Raw genomic sequence first — 14,326 nt, 5'->3', positions numbered from 1 at the left:
CTACTCAAATGGTGAAGCAGAACTAATAATACTACACATAAAAAAACTAGCAATGATTATGGTGAACATATACCGTCCCCCACTCTGCAGCAAACAAAGCTTTAGTGAGGTCCTAACAAAGTTGAATTCCATCATCGAAGACCTACCTTCCCCCTTAAATGACCTTATTATCATGGGAGACTTTAATCTTCCCATTATCAAATGGCCAGCAGCAACTATTGGGGGAGGAAGTCATGAGGACCAAGATCAGGCTAGAGCACTGCAACACCTCATAGAACAACTCTTCTTAAGTCAAGAAATTACTATACCAACCAGAGGAAACAACATCCTGGACCTCCTTTTAACAAACAACCAAGAACTAATACATGGGTACAGAGCCGAGAAAACAAATATTTCAGATCACAACCTCATTACAGTCACACTGAATAGAAAGAAAACAGCCAGGGAGACTCAGATACATGAAACTAATAAAGAAGGATTTAGAACCCTCAACTTTAATAGCAACAAAGCTGATTGGGAGGGACTGAATTTTTTTTTGGCCACAGTGAAATGGAAGTAAACATTACAAAACCAAGATCCAGACAGTATGATGGAAACCATAATTACAACAATATTCCACATCTGCAAAAATCATATTCCACAAAAGACAAAGCAGGGACTTAGAAGAACAACCATACCCAGGGACAGAAGAATACTCATGAGGAAGAGGACTAAATTAAACAAGCAAATATAAAAAAACAAAAGCAAGAGGAAAAAACAAGTAATAATGACCCAGTTGATGGAAATAGAAACAAGTCTCCAAAACTCCCATGAAGAGCAACGAATTAGAGAAGAAAACAAAGCAATCATGAACATCAAACAGAACCCCAGCTACTTTTTCAATTACACCAAGCGGTTCCTGAAGTCGTGCAGCCCAGTCGGACCCTTGGTAACAGCCGAAGGAGAAATGAAAGAAGATCTCAAAGAAATATGTGGACTTCTAGCCGGACAATACCAGTCAGTGTTCAGCGAACCAGAAGAAACAAAGAAGATACTAGATCCAAGGACCTTTTTCTACAGCCCACCACAGACGCCTGAAGACATCAGCATATTACACAACATTGAATTCACAGAACAGGACATCACCATGGCAATTGAAGTGCTCAAACCAAACTCAGCACCTGGCCCTGATGGCATACCAACCAATCTTCTAATCAGGTGCAAAGATGCTCTGGCACATCCCTTGTATCTACTGTGGCGCCATTCCCTAGACACAGGCATAGTACCTGCAGAAGCAAGGAAAGCCATGATAACTCCAATCTGTAAAGGCAGAACCAAGGGATTTGCAAAAAACTACAGACCAGTTGCCCTAACCTCGCATACAGTAAAAATCTTTGAAAAGGTTATGAGAAATAAAATTTATGCCTTCCTCAACAGAAGATCTCTCTTCAATGCTGGCCAACATAGTTTCCGTAAAGGAAGATCCTGCTTGTCACAACTCCTTGCCCACCACGACAAGGAGTTGTGGCTGAATCGGTAGAGAGGCGGCCTGCAGTCCTAATGGACCCAGGATCGAATCCCGGCTGGGGCAGGGAACAGTTTAAGGATTTGAATTTCCTAAAAGGCAGACTTTCCTGATCTACCAGATGACCCGCCGACATGTCGTAAAAATACCCCCGCTAATACCAGTACACCAGTCCTGTATGAGACAGCCCTAGCATGTATTCAATATGGACGGTGGGTGTTAGCGCCGAAGTGGTGACATGTGGAGGTGTAGGAGGACTACTGGGCCTTGGGATAGGTGACTGCCCCTAAGAAATAGGCCCTGAGCCTTTGCCCAGAGTCGGACACATTTAAAAAAAAAAAAAAAAAAAAAAAAAAAAAAAAAAAAAACACCACTTAACAGAGGGTGACAATGTCGACACTGCCTTCCTCGATTTCACTAAGGCATTTGACAAGGTCGACCATGGTATCCTTCTGCACAAGCTATGAGACCTAGGCATAACTGGAAAAATAGGAGTGTGGATTCACAACTTCCTCACAAGAAGATTCCAGACCATTGTAGCAAATGGAGGAATATCAGCAGAACACAGAGTTGTGAGTGGTGTACCACAAGGTTCTGTTCTGGGTCCCCTACTGTTCCTAATAATGATAGGGGACATTGACAAAGAAATTGCGCACTCCACACTTGCCTCTTTTGCTGACGACACCAACATATGCAAGAACATCAGAGCTAGAGAAGATGTAGATCTTCTCCAAGAGGACCTCAACAAAGTCTACCGTTGGGCAGGGAAAAACAAAATGACGACCAACGATGGCAAGTTCCAACTGCTCAGAAGTGATACCAACCAAGAGGTCCTCGACAAAACCTCTTTGCTTACAAGTGAAAATGAGGCAATTGACACAAGTTGCCATGCAAAATGCCTTGGGGTATACCTAAGTGATGATGCCACTTTCAAGCACCACATAGAGCAAAACCATCAAGAAGGCAAGAAGAATCACTGGGTGGGCTCTTAGAACATTCTATTCCCGGGAGAAGAAGTGCATGCTGACTCTGTGGAGGGCACTTGTCCAACCTATCCTGGACTACTGCAGTCAGCTATGGCCCCCCCACAGGATTATGGACATTCAGGCCCTTGAGTCCATACAGAGAGCATACACCAGGCAAATAAAGGGCATGAAAGAACTCTGCTACTGGGACAGACTTAAAAAACGGGCTATATTCTCAGCAGCAATGGAAAGATACATCATCATCTACACATGGAAGGTCCTTGAAAAATTGGTACCTAACCCTTCCAACATCAGTGAGGTGGAACCACATTTTAACCAGAGGGCAGGTCGAAGGTGTGTAAGAAAAACCCCACCATCACAAAGCACCAACGAGGATCAAGACTCTCCTCTCATCCAGTCTGCCCTACAAAGGTCCCAGAATCTTCATCTGCCTGCCACGAAGAATTCGGGACTTAACTGCTATGTAAAACACTTCAAAGCCCGACTGGACGAATTCCTGAGGACGGTACCTGATGAGCCGCCAGTACAAGGATACACATCACTCTGCAGAGCGACTACAAATTAATTACCGGACCAAGTGGACCTGCAACGCATGGATGCCGGGTTCGGAGGGAGTGTTGGAACACCATTGCTCAGAGGAATCTCCTCGCAACACCCACAAGTAAACAAGTAAGTAATGGCGGCGGTGAGGAGCTAGCCACTGGACACGCAAACCCGATAGGGTCTCGCCCTAAGGAAAAAACTAGGCCACCTCTCCATACTCTGGTAGAGAAGCTTACAAGGGGCTACGACGCCTTGACTCGAAATATGGCAGAATTTAGGCTTTCGATTGAGCAGTTAATGGCAGCGATACATCAGATGGCAGAGACCCCCACCCAGTGGATAGCTCCCCCTACACCTTCCTGACCCTGGAATGTAAATGGCTTACGGACTCGCATTACTGACCTACACTCTTATGTTACAGGAAACAAAGCTGCTCTGATTGCCTTACAGGAGGTAGGACGTGATGTGCCCTCTTAAAAAAAAAAAAAAAAAAAAAAAAACTACCTTTGGACCGATTATGTTATTGGTACAGATGTACTGAAGTGTGTTTTGGAGATACGAAGAGGATACGTCAATAAACAAGGAAAATTTGACTACATAAGGAATACGTTAGGTTAGGATATTTGGTTAGGTTAGCATATAGAAATGGCTAGGTTAGAATGAAATAAGTTACCGGTAGGTTAGGATATTTAAGACTGGGCCAAGTTACAAAATTTTGGTTAGTTTTGGATAAAGTCACTGATAAGGTTAATTTTAAAAAATGGCTTTCTAAGATGGCGTCCGTCTGTCTCTGAGCACAATATTGTTGTAAAAGGTAGAGAGTACTTATGCAACAAAAGATGGTGGGGTCTTGCCACACACCTTCTTCAGCGCATTTTCGATGTTTTTCACCACTAAAAAAAAAAAAGAAAAGAAAAAAATGAAACGAAGATCCAATCAGTAGAGCCAAGGTAAGGAAAAAGCAGAAAGTGCATTATGTAGTCCCATGTCTCCATAGGGAAAAAAAACATAAGGTAAGTGCAAAATGTAGTCCCATGTCTCCTTAAGGATTATCATTTTCTCAAACAAATAAAAACATGAGTCGTATAACAAAAGATAATACAAAACATTAATTATATATATGACAGTGATGTGGTATTTCCAAATTTCCAGTGATTTAGTAAAATAATTATAATTTAATTTTTGTTCTGACTGCGACCTTCATGACAGACGACTCCTACTACATGGTAAACTCTATAGAGGAGATAACCATAGATATAAATAAGCCTAGATGCCATAGATATCAATATACCTACAGTAGTTGCCGCATTACACTACTTTAGATACGTCAACGCAGCCGCCATCTTGGAGCGGTCGAGGCAGGCGATGTTGTGTTCCAAATAGTGGGCAAAGTTGACCACTGTTTACATAGAAATGCCGCAACACTGTGCTGCTTTTGGGTGTAAAAACCGTCTAAATATAGAAACAAGACAACAGGGAATAACTTTCCTCAAGTAAGTTCATTTAAAGACTTTTGTGTGGTAATTTGACGTCAGCGTGTAATGCATCTTGGATGACAATGTCAGTAATGTCCACGTGTGTACCAGGGCCAGTGGCAGGTGAAATTATTACTTTACAATCTTAAACCTGATGCAAAAGTATTTGCTTTCTTGATTATCGTCTGCATAAAGTATCATGGAAGATTAGGGGAGAAAAGCTGCATAAGCATTTGAATGTCGAGAGTTTGGAGGCTGCCCATTAAGAAGTGACCGGTGTATATATTGTCAAAATGTATTGTTATGCAGGTGTCACAGTGTCCGTATTAATATTATATGTATTCAAGGCCAACCACATTGATTCTGTTTCATTTATCCCCATGAAGGTATTATTTTACAAGTTGCCAATATGTGGTTCAGGGATATTACCACCATAAACGCATAGTATACCAAACTCGGTATTACTTTATAAGTAACCAACGTTACCGATTTTCATTATATTACGTCCCTGAACTATTCTGACCAAGACTTACCTTTTAAGCCTAGTTTGAGTTGGGGGAGCGAATTTTGTAAGGGTATTCATGTAGTGACAGGTTAGGCTAACGCCCAGTAGCAGATGAATGTTGCGCCATATTGGCTGGTGCAGGCGTGTGTACTTGGTCTATGTCGGCCGGACTCGAGTGTGCTCGGCTGGTACTTTCGTATGTATGTGAGTTTTAAAAACAGCCAATCAGGCGTTCCCGAGCAACAGGGACTTTTGAAACCAGCCAGTCACAGCAGTCGTAAGTAAAACCAGCCAATCACCTTAAAGTATTTGTGGGTGACGCAGGGACGCCCAAGATTTGAAAGTCAGTCATAGTCATGGCCTCCGGTAGTGAAGAATGTGTTGTTGGTTTCCAAGCTTGTATCTGTAGCAGGGATTACTGGCAGATTATCAAGGACTACCACTGTAATAACGAAGCATCTATTGAACTACTAAGAAAAAATTGCCAAGTGAAGTACAGTGTAAAGAGTGTAATTTGCCCTGCAAAGATCGGGAAGGTAGACATCAGTGGTACTGCGGCCGGTGGAGGAAAAGTCGGAAAGGGGACGATCCAGTGCAAATTCACAGTTTCCGATTATAAAGGAACAATTTTACACCCTTAAAGGTAGGTCAGGTCAGGTTAGGTCAGGTAAGGTTGTGCTGGGTTTGGTTAGGTTGGGTTAGGTTAGGTTAGGTTGGGTTAGGTTAGCTTAGGTTGGGTTAGGTTAGCTTAGGTTAAGTTAGGTTGGGTTAGGTTAGGTTAGTATAATGCAAAATAGTGTGTTTTTAATTAATTTTGATCTTGATTTGGGCGGATAAACCCACTTTCGGAATTCTTACTCACATTTCCAAAGGGGGGATTTTCCCCAAAAAATGAAGGTCAGAATTAATTAAAACACACTATTTTGGATTGGAACACAAACAAATTTTCATTAAAAAAAAACGTTGGTTACTTCTAAAAATTTACCCCAAACTCTAAGGAAAGCATTCTGCTGCAACAGGTTAGGTTAGGTTAGGTTAGATGAAGTCCAGAAAAATGTACTGCACAACCTTGGGGGTGTATTGGCAGTTTGTAAAAATTTACCCCCATGAAGTAGATTCCATCAGAGTAATGGTTTTACTACAAAAAACAACTGTAGAAAATGTTTGCAGTTAAAATTAATGCAAATTTTTCGTACCTTTTATCTAAATAGGTTTCCTAGAGATCCTGAGCTGATAAAAGTTTGGGAAACAACATTGTATTTTCTATGTATGTGTAGTTCTGTGTAATTTTTTTGCCTTATGCATTGCATTTTCTATGCATGTGTAGTTGTGTAATATTTCTGCCTTATGCATTGTATTTTCTATGCATGTGTAGTTCTGTGTAATTTTTTTGCCTTATGCATTGCATTTTCTGTGCATGTGTAGTTGTGTAATATTTTTGCCTATGCATTGTATTTTCTATGCATGTGTAGTTCTGTGTAATTTTTTTGCCATATGCACTATTTTCTATTGATGTGTAATTCTGTGTGTAATTTTTTTGCCTTATGCATTGTATTTTCTATGCATGTGTAATTCTGTGTGTAATTTTTTTTGCCTTATGCCCTGTATTTTCTATGCATGTGTAATTCTGTGTGTAATTATTATGCCTTAAGAATTCTATTTTCTATTGATGTGTAATCCTGTGTGTAAATATATTGCCTTCTCCATTGTATTTTGTATTGATATGTAATTCTGTGTTTTTTTTTTTTATGCACTGTCTTTTCTATTCATGTGGAATTATGTTTTATCCCCTTGTGCATTGTGACAGTGCAACAGCTTAAAATGTATATTTTTTATAACCTATGACTTGTAAGCCCTCCTTCCATTGTTTTTCCTTCCTTTTGTCTTTCCTCTTCCTTCTGTGTACGGGTGACTCTACACTGAATGACAAGCCAAATGGTTTCTTGTAAACTTGTGAGAGTTTACCTAAGTGATATAAGGTAAGCTCAATATGCGTGAAAATCAATTTTTATCAGCTACCAGCTAGGTTCTAATGATTTTAAGTTTTAAAGATAGGAAAACAGAATATACACATGGTCAGGTGCAGAACATAATTCTACAGTTATTCTTTTATGACAGAAATAATAGCCCTGTAGAGGTTAGATCTATTTGGTATGCTAAACACTAGCTATACGGCTATATATTCTTCATTATGAACATCCGATTATGTATAATCTTTGTTTTTCTCTTCTTTAAGCCTAAGTTTAACAAAATCGGACAACAAATGGCAAAGTTACATTCATTTTCATAGTCTGAATTCACTCTAAATCAAGCTCCACTATTACACGCTGGACTGTTCGAAGATAGCGGCCATGCAGACGCATCGGCGCTGTACTGAAGAATAGGCGATGCGGCATCTAGGTGTATTTATATCTATGTTAGATGCCATATGACACTGCTTTACTATAGATGCGTCTGCGTGGACGCCATCTTGGAACGGTCGAGGCAGACGATGTCGTTCCTGACAATGGGCAAAGTTGACCACTATTTACCTAAAAATGCAGCAGCAGTGTGCTGCTTTTGGGTGTAGAGAGCATCAGAATATATCTATGGTGACACCGATAACATGAGCAGTTCAACTGTCTTGTTATACAAGCATCCCTCAACTACTTCCCTATCCCCCGAAAGGAAGATGGTAAGTTGCAGAAGCCTGCAGTCCACCAAGGTCATGTTTCAGATGAACCAGATGTTATGCCACATACTCAGAGATCAGCCTCTTGCTCTCTGAGTACGAGGGTCTGATACAGGGTTCTTTTGAAGACCGGGTCCAGAACATACAACCAGTGGGACAGGGCTCAAAAACACAGGCTAACCAGTCTTGCACGTATATTACACATAAAGACCACAGTGACTTGGCCCAATACAATGTGATAGATTACACACACTGTGGGAGTTACAGGGATCTGAGTTTGAGACTAGGGATGACAGGATAACTGCAGGTGGCACCCAGTCGTGGGAGGGGTCCCGTCGGGCGTGCGCTCTCTGAAGGGGTGTGGGACCACTATCATACACTGGATCGTCGGGTGAGGGCTGCTGGGCAGTGTAGAGGGAGGCCTTTCATTGGAGGGGCCTCCATAGGTGTGTTGTCCCTCAGGGCTGATGCCGAATAGGTCAAGTAGGTGCGCTGCCTTGCGCCTACCCTTGGTGGAGGATGGCTTGCTGGTTGGGGAGGTCTTGGCCGGGAGTCCTGGAGGTGTCCCTTGGTGACTGGTGTCTGTGGTCTTGCCTTTGTCAGGAGTCTGGCAGGGGCTGCCTACAGCTTCTCCTTCTCCAGGAGTCTGACGGCAACTGGTGACGTAGGGGGACTGGTTATAGTGAGTGTAGCCCCAGACTCACTATAGAGCCGCTCCAGACCCCTTCCAACAGCGACTCTGCTGGGTAGCCAGGTCTGCCTCCTGTGGTGCGAGGAGAGCGGGAGGGGCGTCCTACTCAGCCTCTGGAGGAGTGAGATGAGCAAGGGGCATGACCCTCAATGGGTGCCGCAGGGTTAGTAGACAGGGGAAGCATGGTGGGCGTTCCCTTCCTGGTGAGCATGGTGGGCACCGCCGCGGTTCTGCTAGACCTTGGGACTGCAGGTGAGAGGAGCACGGTGGACGTCCTCTCCCTGGCGAGCACAGTAGGCGTCGCCACGGCCCTGCTTCTGGTGGGGGCTGCAGATGAGGGAAGCACGATGGGCGTTCCCTCTCTGATGGGCATGGTGGGCTCTGCCATGGTTCTGCTATGTCCTGGGACTGCAGGTGAGAGGAGCATGGTGGGCATCCTCATCCCGGCGAGCATGGCATCGCTGCAATCCTACTCCTAGTGGGGGCTGCAGGTGAGGGAAGCATGGTGGGTATTCCCTCCCCAACTAGCATGATGGGCGTTGTCGTGGTCCTACTGGTGGCTGTAAGTGAAAGGAGCACGGTGGGCATCGTCACGGTCCTGCTGGTGGCTGTAGGTGAAAGGAGCACTGTGGGCGTCCTTTCCCCGATGAACACGATGGGTGTCGTCGCAGTCCTACTTGGGGAGTTGGTTGGCACACAGATCCTGCCCTGATCTTGGTGAGTGCTGGTCCAGGTAGAGGGTAACGCAGCAGGGTGATGTACCTCTTGTGGATTCCATTGAGGGGAAGAGGGACGCGTGGTGGTTGGGGACATATGCCTGTCTTGCTCGGTCTCTTGTCACGCTTCTCTGTGGTTTCCCTTTGGTATTTCACCAGGAAGCACAACCACCACCACCACCACAACAACCACCACCACCACCATCACAACAACCTTCACCACCACCACCACAATAACAGCAACAACCACCACCACATCCACAACAGCAGCAACAACCACAACCACCACCACCACAACAATCACCACCATAATCACCACCACCACAACAATCACCACCATAATCACCACCACCACAACAATCACCACCATAATCACCACCACCACAACAACCACCACCATCACCACAACTACCACAAAAAACAACCACCACCATCACAACAACCACTATCACCACAACAACCACCACCACCACAACTGCCACCGTTATGCAGCGTATTCTGCGCCCAACTTCTTGGGTTCAGATACGGTGCGGGCCTTGGGTTCTTTATTCTGGACCGGGCTAGAGTTTACAAACAAGGGATAGGGCTCAAACATCAGCTAGCTAGATATGCACGTATATTAACATACAAACAGAATACAACTGTTCAAACACAAGTACATGGGCAGTCCTATGTAAAATTCAAATACTGTACTCTGTACGACACAGTGGAATATAAAACACACTTTCAATATAAATCACGATACAATAAACACAGGTGGCCTGAACACAGTATGATACACAAAACTATATGTATATTACAATACAAGACAAATAGGGGCATGAATGCAATAGGCCTATAACATATGACACGGTATATCACAATACAATGCACACACGTGGTATGAACGCAATATAACATAAGACACGGTATATCACAACACAATGCACGCACGTTGCATGAACGCAATGTAACATGAGACACTGTATATCACAATACAAATATACCCCTGTCGCACAGACACGATATAACACTAAACACTAGACTGGAACATAGAGTCAGGTCGGGTTTGTATTTCAAAGGGAGGGAGCAACGTGCTCGACAACCCAATGGTGATTTGCTGCACTGAAATATATTACAACAGTACGTCACATGGACGGGTGTGGGTCTCTGAGTGTATATTTCATTACACTGGGCCACTGTATATCATCACTCGTAAGGCCTAGAGGGTGCGATGCATATGTGAGAGGTCGGGGGCACTACACAGGGGAGTCTGGGTGTTACCTACGGGGCAACATGGAGGATCACACATCAGAGGGGAAGGGGGGGGAACACACAAGGGGATACATTCAGGGGGATCACAGTGGGGGAGGGTCTGGTACAAGTCAAAGGTACATGCAGGGATGTGATACTCTAGGCCAGGGGTAGGAGTGCACACACACGGGCTGTAGGACTGTAACTTATGGTGTAGGCTGGTCGTTCGCGCCCAGGGCTACAAACGCAGGCAGCCGCAGGTGGCGGCCCGGTGTGGGAGGAGGGCCATCTGGGGTGTGTTCCCGGTGTGAGTCTTGTGCGGTGGGGTCTGGGGTCTGGGTCGAGCTGAAGGGCGGAGTGATGGGTGGCCCTTTCCTGGTGGGGGCCCTGGGAGTGTGGTGGCCCTCTGGGCTGGGGCCAAACAAGACTAAAGCAGGTATCACACGGGGACCCGTGAACAATTTGTGCAGCACAAAACGGACGTCCAAACTGAGCTTGGACGTCCATACCCTATCACACGGTGGACATCGATGGCCACCTTCTTCTTTATCGAGTTCACCCCACGCGACTGGGAGGTCACTTCCTACTCCCTAGCAGACGACGTGTTTATCAGCAACAACAACGGACATGAACCAGATTGTGATTTTTGCAATGGGTGTTGCAGTCCTAATCCTGCAGGAAGAGGAAGAAACCTCTGCAGGAAGACAAAGGAGGGGGAGAAGGAGGGCATTGTGGATGAGAGAATGGCTCCCACAGAGTGAAGAAAGCAGCCAGTATAGAAATATGCACCGTAGTGCTTTCTTCCCGAGTATGCCTTTCGAACGTGGGCGGGGCCTCTATTGGAAACAATCAATCCATATTCCATCATATTTACCACATTTTGGTATATATGAAAAGTTTCTATGACAAACAGAAATATTAAAAGTACAAAGTTTACTAACGGTTTTGAATTAATCATAATACAAGTTTATCACCTCAACTGACTACAGAGTTCAAGATAGCAGAGGACACACACTACTTGTAAACTCCATAGAGAAGAAGGAGACCACCAAGTCGTGGACGTCCATGACCCTCCCGTGGGGGCCAGTTTGGACGTCCACAGCCAGTTTAGACGTCCATGAGTCTCCCGTGTGATAGCCCCTTAAGAGGTGCTCAGCATGGCGCCTGCCCTTGGCTGAGGTTGGAGTCCTGGGGCTGGACCAGGCCTTTGGCCAGCTGGTGGGCGCCCTTCACTGTCCTGGGGGAGTCCGGCAGCTGCTGGGGCATTGGGGGCTGCCCTGCAAGGCGCCTGCCAGTGTCCGGAGGATGCAGTCTTGCCTGGGGGAGGAGGCCGCCAGGGGTAGACTACAGACACTCACCCTGGGAGAGTCCGTCAGCTGCTGTGGGCATTGGGGACTGAGCTGCAGGGACAGTACGCCTGGCCTCGGGGTGGTCTCATCCTCGGTACTCTCTGGCGGGGACCCTGTGGGGGAGCAGTCTCCACTCTCCATGAAGAAGGGGAGGCGGGAGGGGTGTCTTGCTCGGCCACAGGAGGGGCGGGCTGAGCAAGAGACAACGCCCTTGTAGGGAGCCTCCGGAGTCATGGAGGGGGAACGACCGGTGGCCTGTTCCCCAGCCTGGTGGGTCTGACGGTCCCTACTGGAACTACATGCCGGGGCGTAGGAAGGAGGTCCAGAGGACACTCCTTCTGCCTGACAGGTCTGGGGGACACTGCCCAGGCTCCCTCGTGTGATAGTGGTCGAGGGAGATCTGGTGGATACTCCCTTGAGCTGTCAGGTCCAGGGGACACTGCCGGGGGACCACTTGTCCCAAGGACAACAGGAGAAGTCCCAGCGGGCCTTCTGGCTTCTACAGCAATTCCGGTGGACTCTGCGGCCCTCCTGCAGTCAGCTGATAGTGCAGCTGGGGGACAACCGGTGGCCTCTCCCCCTGTGGCAGATCCAGTGGATACCACCACAGGGCCTGCTGCCCTCCTGGAGAGCACAGGCGAAGGTCGTTGATATGACAGTCCGAGACACCAGCTCCCGGAGGTAGGTGGCAGAAGGTGGAGATCTGGTGGATGCTCCTTCTACAGTAGATCCGGTGGATACTGCTGTGCCGCTGCTCCCCTGGGGTGAAGTAGGACTGTGAACGCTGGCTGTGGCTCTTCCTCACTTGAAGGCAAGTCCGGTGGACTCTGCATCCAGAGTCTGCTTGGGACATTCTTAGGGCAAGTCCCACCTCGATTCTGGCGAGTGCTCTCTCCATCGGAGGGTAATGCACTCGGTCTGAGTACTGCCTGGTGGTCTGGCTGCGTGGAAGAGGGGCGTCGGGTCACAGGGGATGTGTGTCGCTGTGGTGCGGAACGTGGGTATACCTCCCCATTGCCTCCTCGGGTATTTCAACCACCACAACAACAGTCACCACCACCACCATCACAATAACCACCACAGCAACAACCACCATCACAATAACCACCACAGCAACAACCACCATCACCACAACAATAACCCCCACTACAAACACCAGCATAACAACTAAAATGCAGTATAGTGCCACAGGGGATGACCTAACACCCCCAGAAGGAGCCCACAGAGGAGCAACAACAGCGCATCGGGCCTCAGGGCGACAACAACATAAGTCCGCCCGGGCCTTGTTGCTCGCCTGCTGCCACCATAGCAGGAATACAAGACTACCTTCTGGGTGAGCCTTCCCCAACCAACTTTGGGGTGGAGCTGTTACTCCAGCCCCAGTCAGCATCCCTGAGATGGCCGGTAGCTGCTCAACCCTCCTGTAGGAGACAGCCAGTAGCCACTCTGAGGGAAAACAGGAGACGGCCTGCAGCAGCTCCCACTTTCGTCAGGAGACGGCCTGTAACCGCCCTGGAGATAACCTTTCCGAGACAGCCTGTAGCCGTTCAACCCTCCTGAAGGAGATGGCCTGTAGCCGCTCTGAGGGAAAACAGGAGACGGCCTGTAGTTGCTCCTGCCTTTGTCAGGAGACGGCCTGTAGCTGTTCTGAAGGTGTCCTTTCCGAGACAGCCTGTAGACGCTCTGAGGGAAAACAGGAGACGGCCTGTAGCTGCTCCCGCCTTCGTCAGGAGACGGCCTGTAGCCACTCTGAAGGTGCCCTTCCCGAGACGGCCTGTAGCCGCTCAACCTTCCTGAAGGAGACAGCCTGTAGCCACTCTGTGGGGAATCAGGAGGCAGCCTGTTGCTGCTCAACCCTACTGAAGGAGACGGCTTGTAGCCACTCTGAGGGGAATCAGGAGACGGCCTGTAGCCGTTCTGAAGGTGCCCTTGGGTTTGTTAGCAGCTGCTTCCTCCCCCAGGCCAAGGCCAGTAACCGGGCCTTAGTGACGGCCTATAGCCGTGACCCTAGAAGGCCACGGCCAGTAGCCGGGCCCTATGGCAGAAGACGGCCTGTAGCCGCTCCTCCATTAGGTGCTGACTCCTGTTCACCAACCGACATCTCAGAGGGAGTCCCCATCCTGGAGGAGTACTGGAGAGGCCCCATGACTTCCCCTGGCCTCTTCTTGCTGCAGCTAGATCTGGAGAGGACTCACCTGACAGACCCCGATGTAGGCTGACGCTGCAGCCCCTTCCTGACGGCGCCACTGAGCACCGGGGACTGAAACCCTCGGGACCCCCAGACTGTCCCCAGGACCCCTAGGCGGGACCTCCCTACACCCAGACGCCGGAGAACTTCGTCCTTCATCAGGTGCCTGAGCGAGAAGTTCAGGCAGCTATTCGCCCCCAGCCCTGAGGGCTGTACTCCCGCCCCAAGCCACGAAAGCGAGGGGCCCTTCACCACCTGCAGCCCTGGATGAGAGAGGACGCCCCTACGCGTGATCCTGTGGCCCCTGAACACAGAGGACCCGGTGGAACCCAGCCTCGTCAGTGGTGAGGCTGGGTCACCTCCGCCGCCCTTGTACACCCGCGAACCAAAGTTTCGGTACCCCCCTCGATGGAAGGAAGTGGAAGTCAGGGTTAGAGAGAGGGCAGGTGAACGGACAACCGTGAG

The 14,326-nt window shown here is 47.8% G+C and overlaps 1 protein-coding gene across 1 annotated transcript; it reads left to right on the top strand.

Moving 5' to 3' along the window:
• Window positions 1-766: 766 nt before the first annotated feature.
• Window positions 767-1,519, top strand: LOC145393991 (uncharacterized). The gene has a single exon (XM_080267962.1). It carries the CDS (start codon window positions 767-769, stop codon window positions 1,517-1,519), a length of 753 nt encoding a protein of 250 aa, XP_080124088.1.
• Window positions 1,520-14,326: the final 12,807 nt, after the last annotated feature.

This window comes from Coenobita brevimanus, chromosome 26, assembly GCF_032717465.1.
Source record: "Coenobita brevimanus isolate Jiangsu-jjx chromosome 26, ASM3271746v2, whole genome shotgun sequence".
NCBI lineage: Eukaryota > Metazoa > Arthropoda > Malacostraca > Decapoda > Coenobitidae > Coenobita > Coenobita brevimanus.
This window is presented reverse-complemented; position numbering and strand designations above follow the sequence as displayed.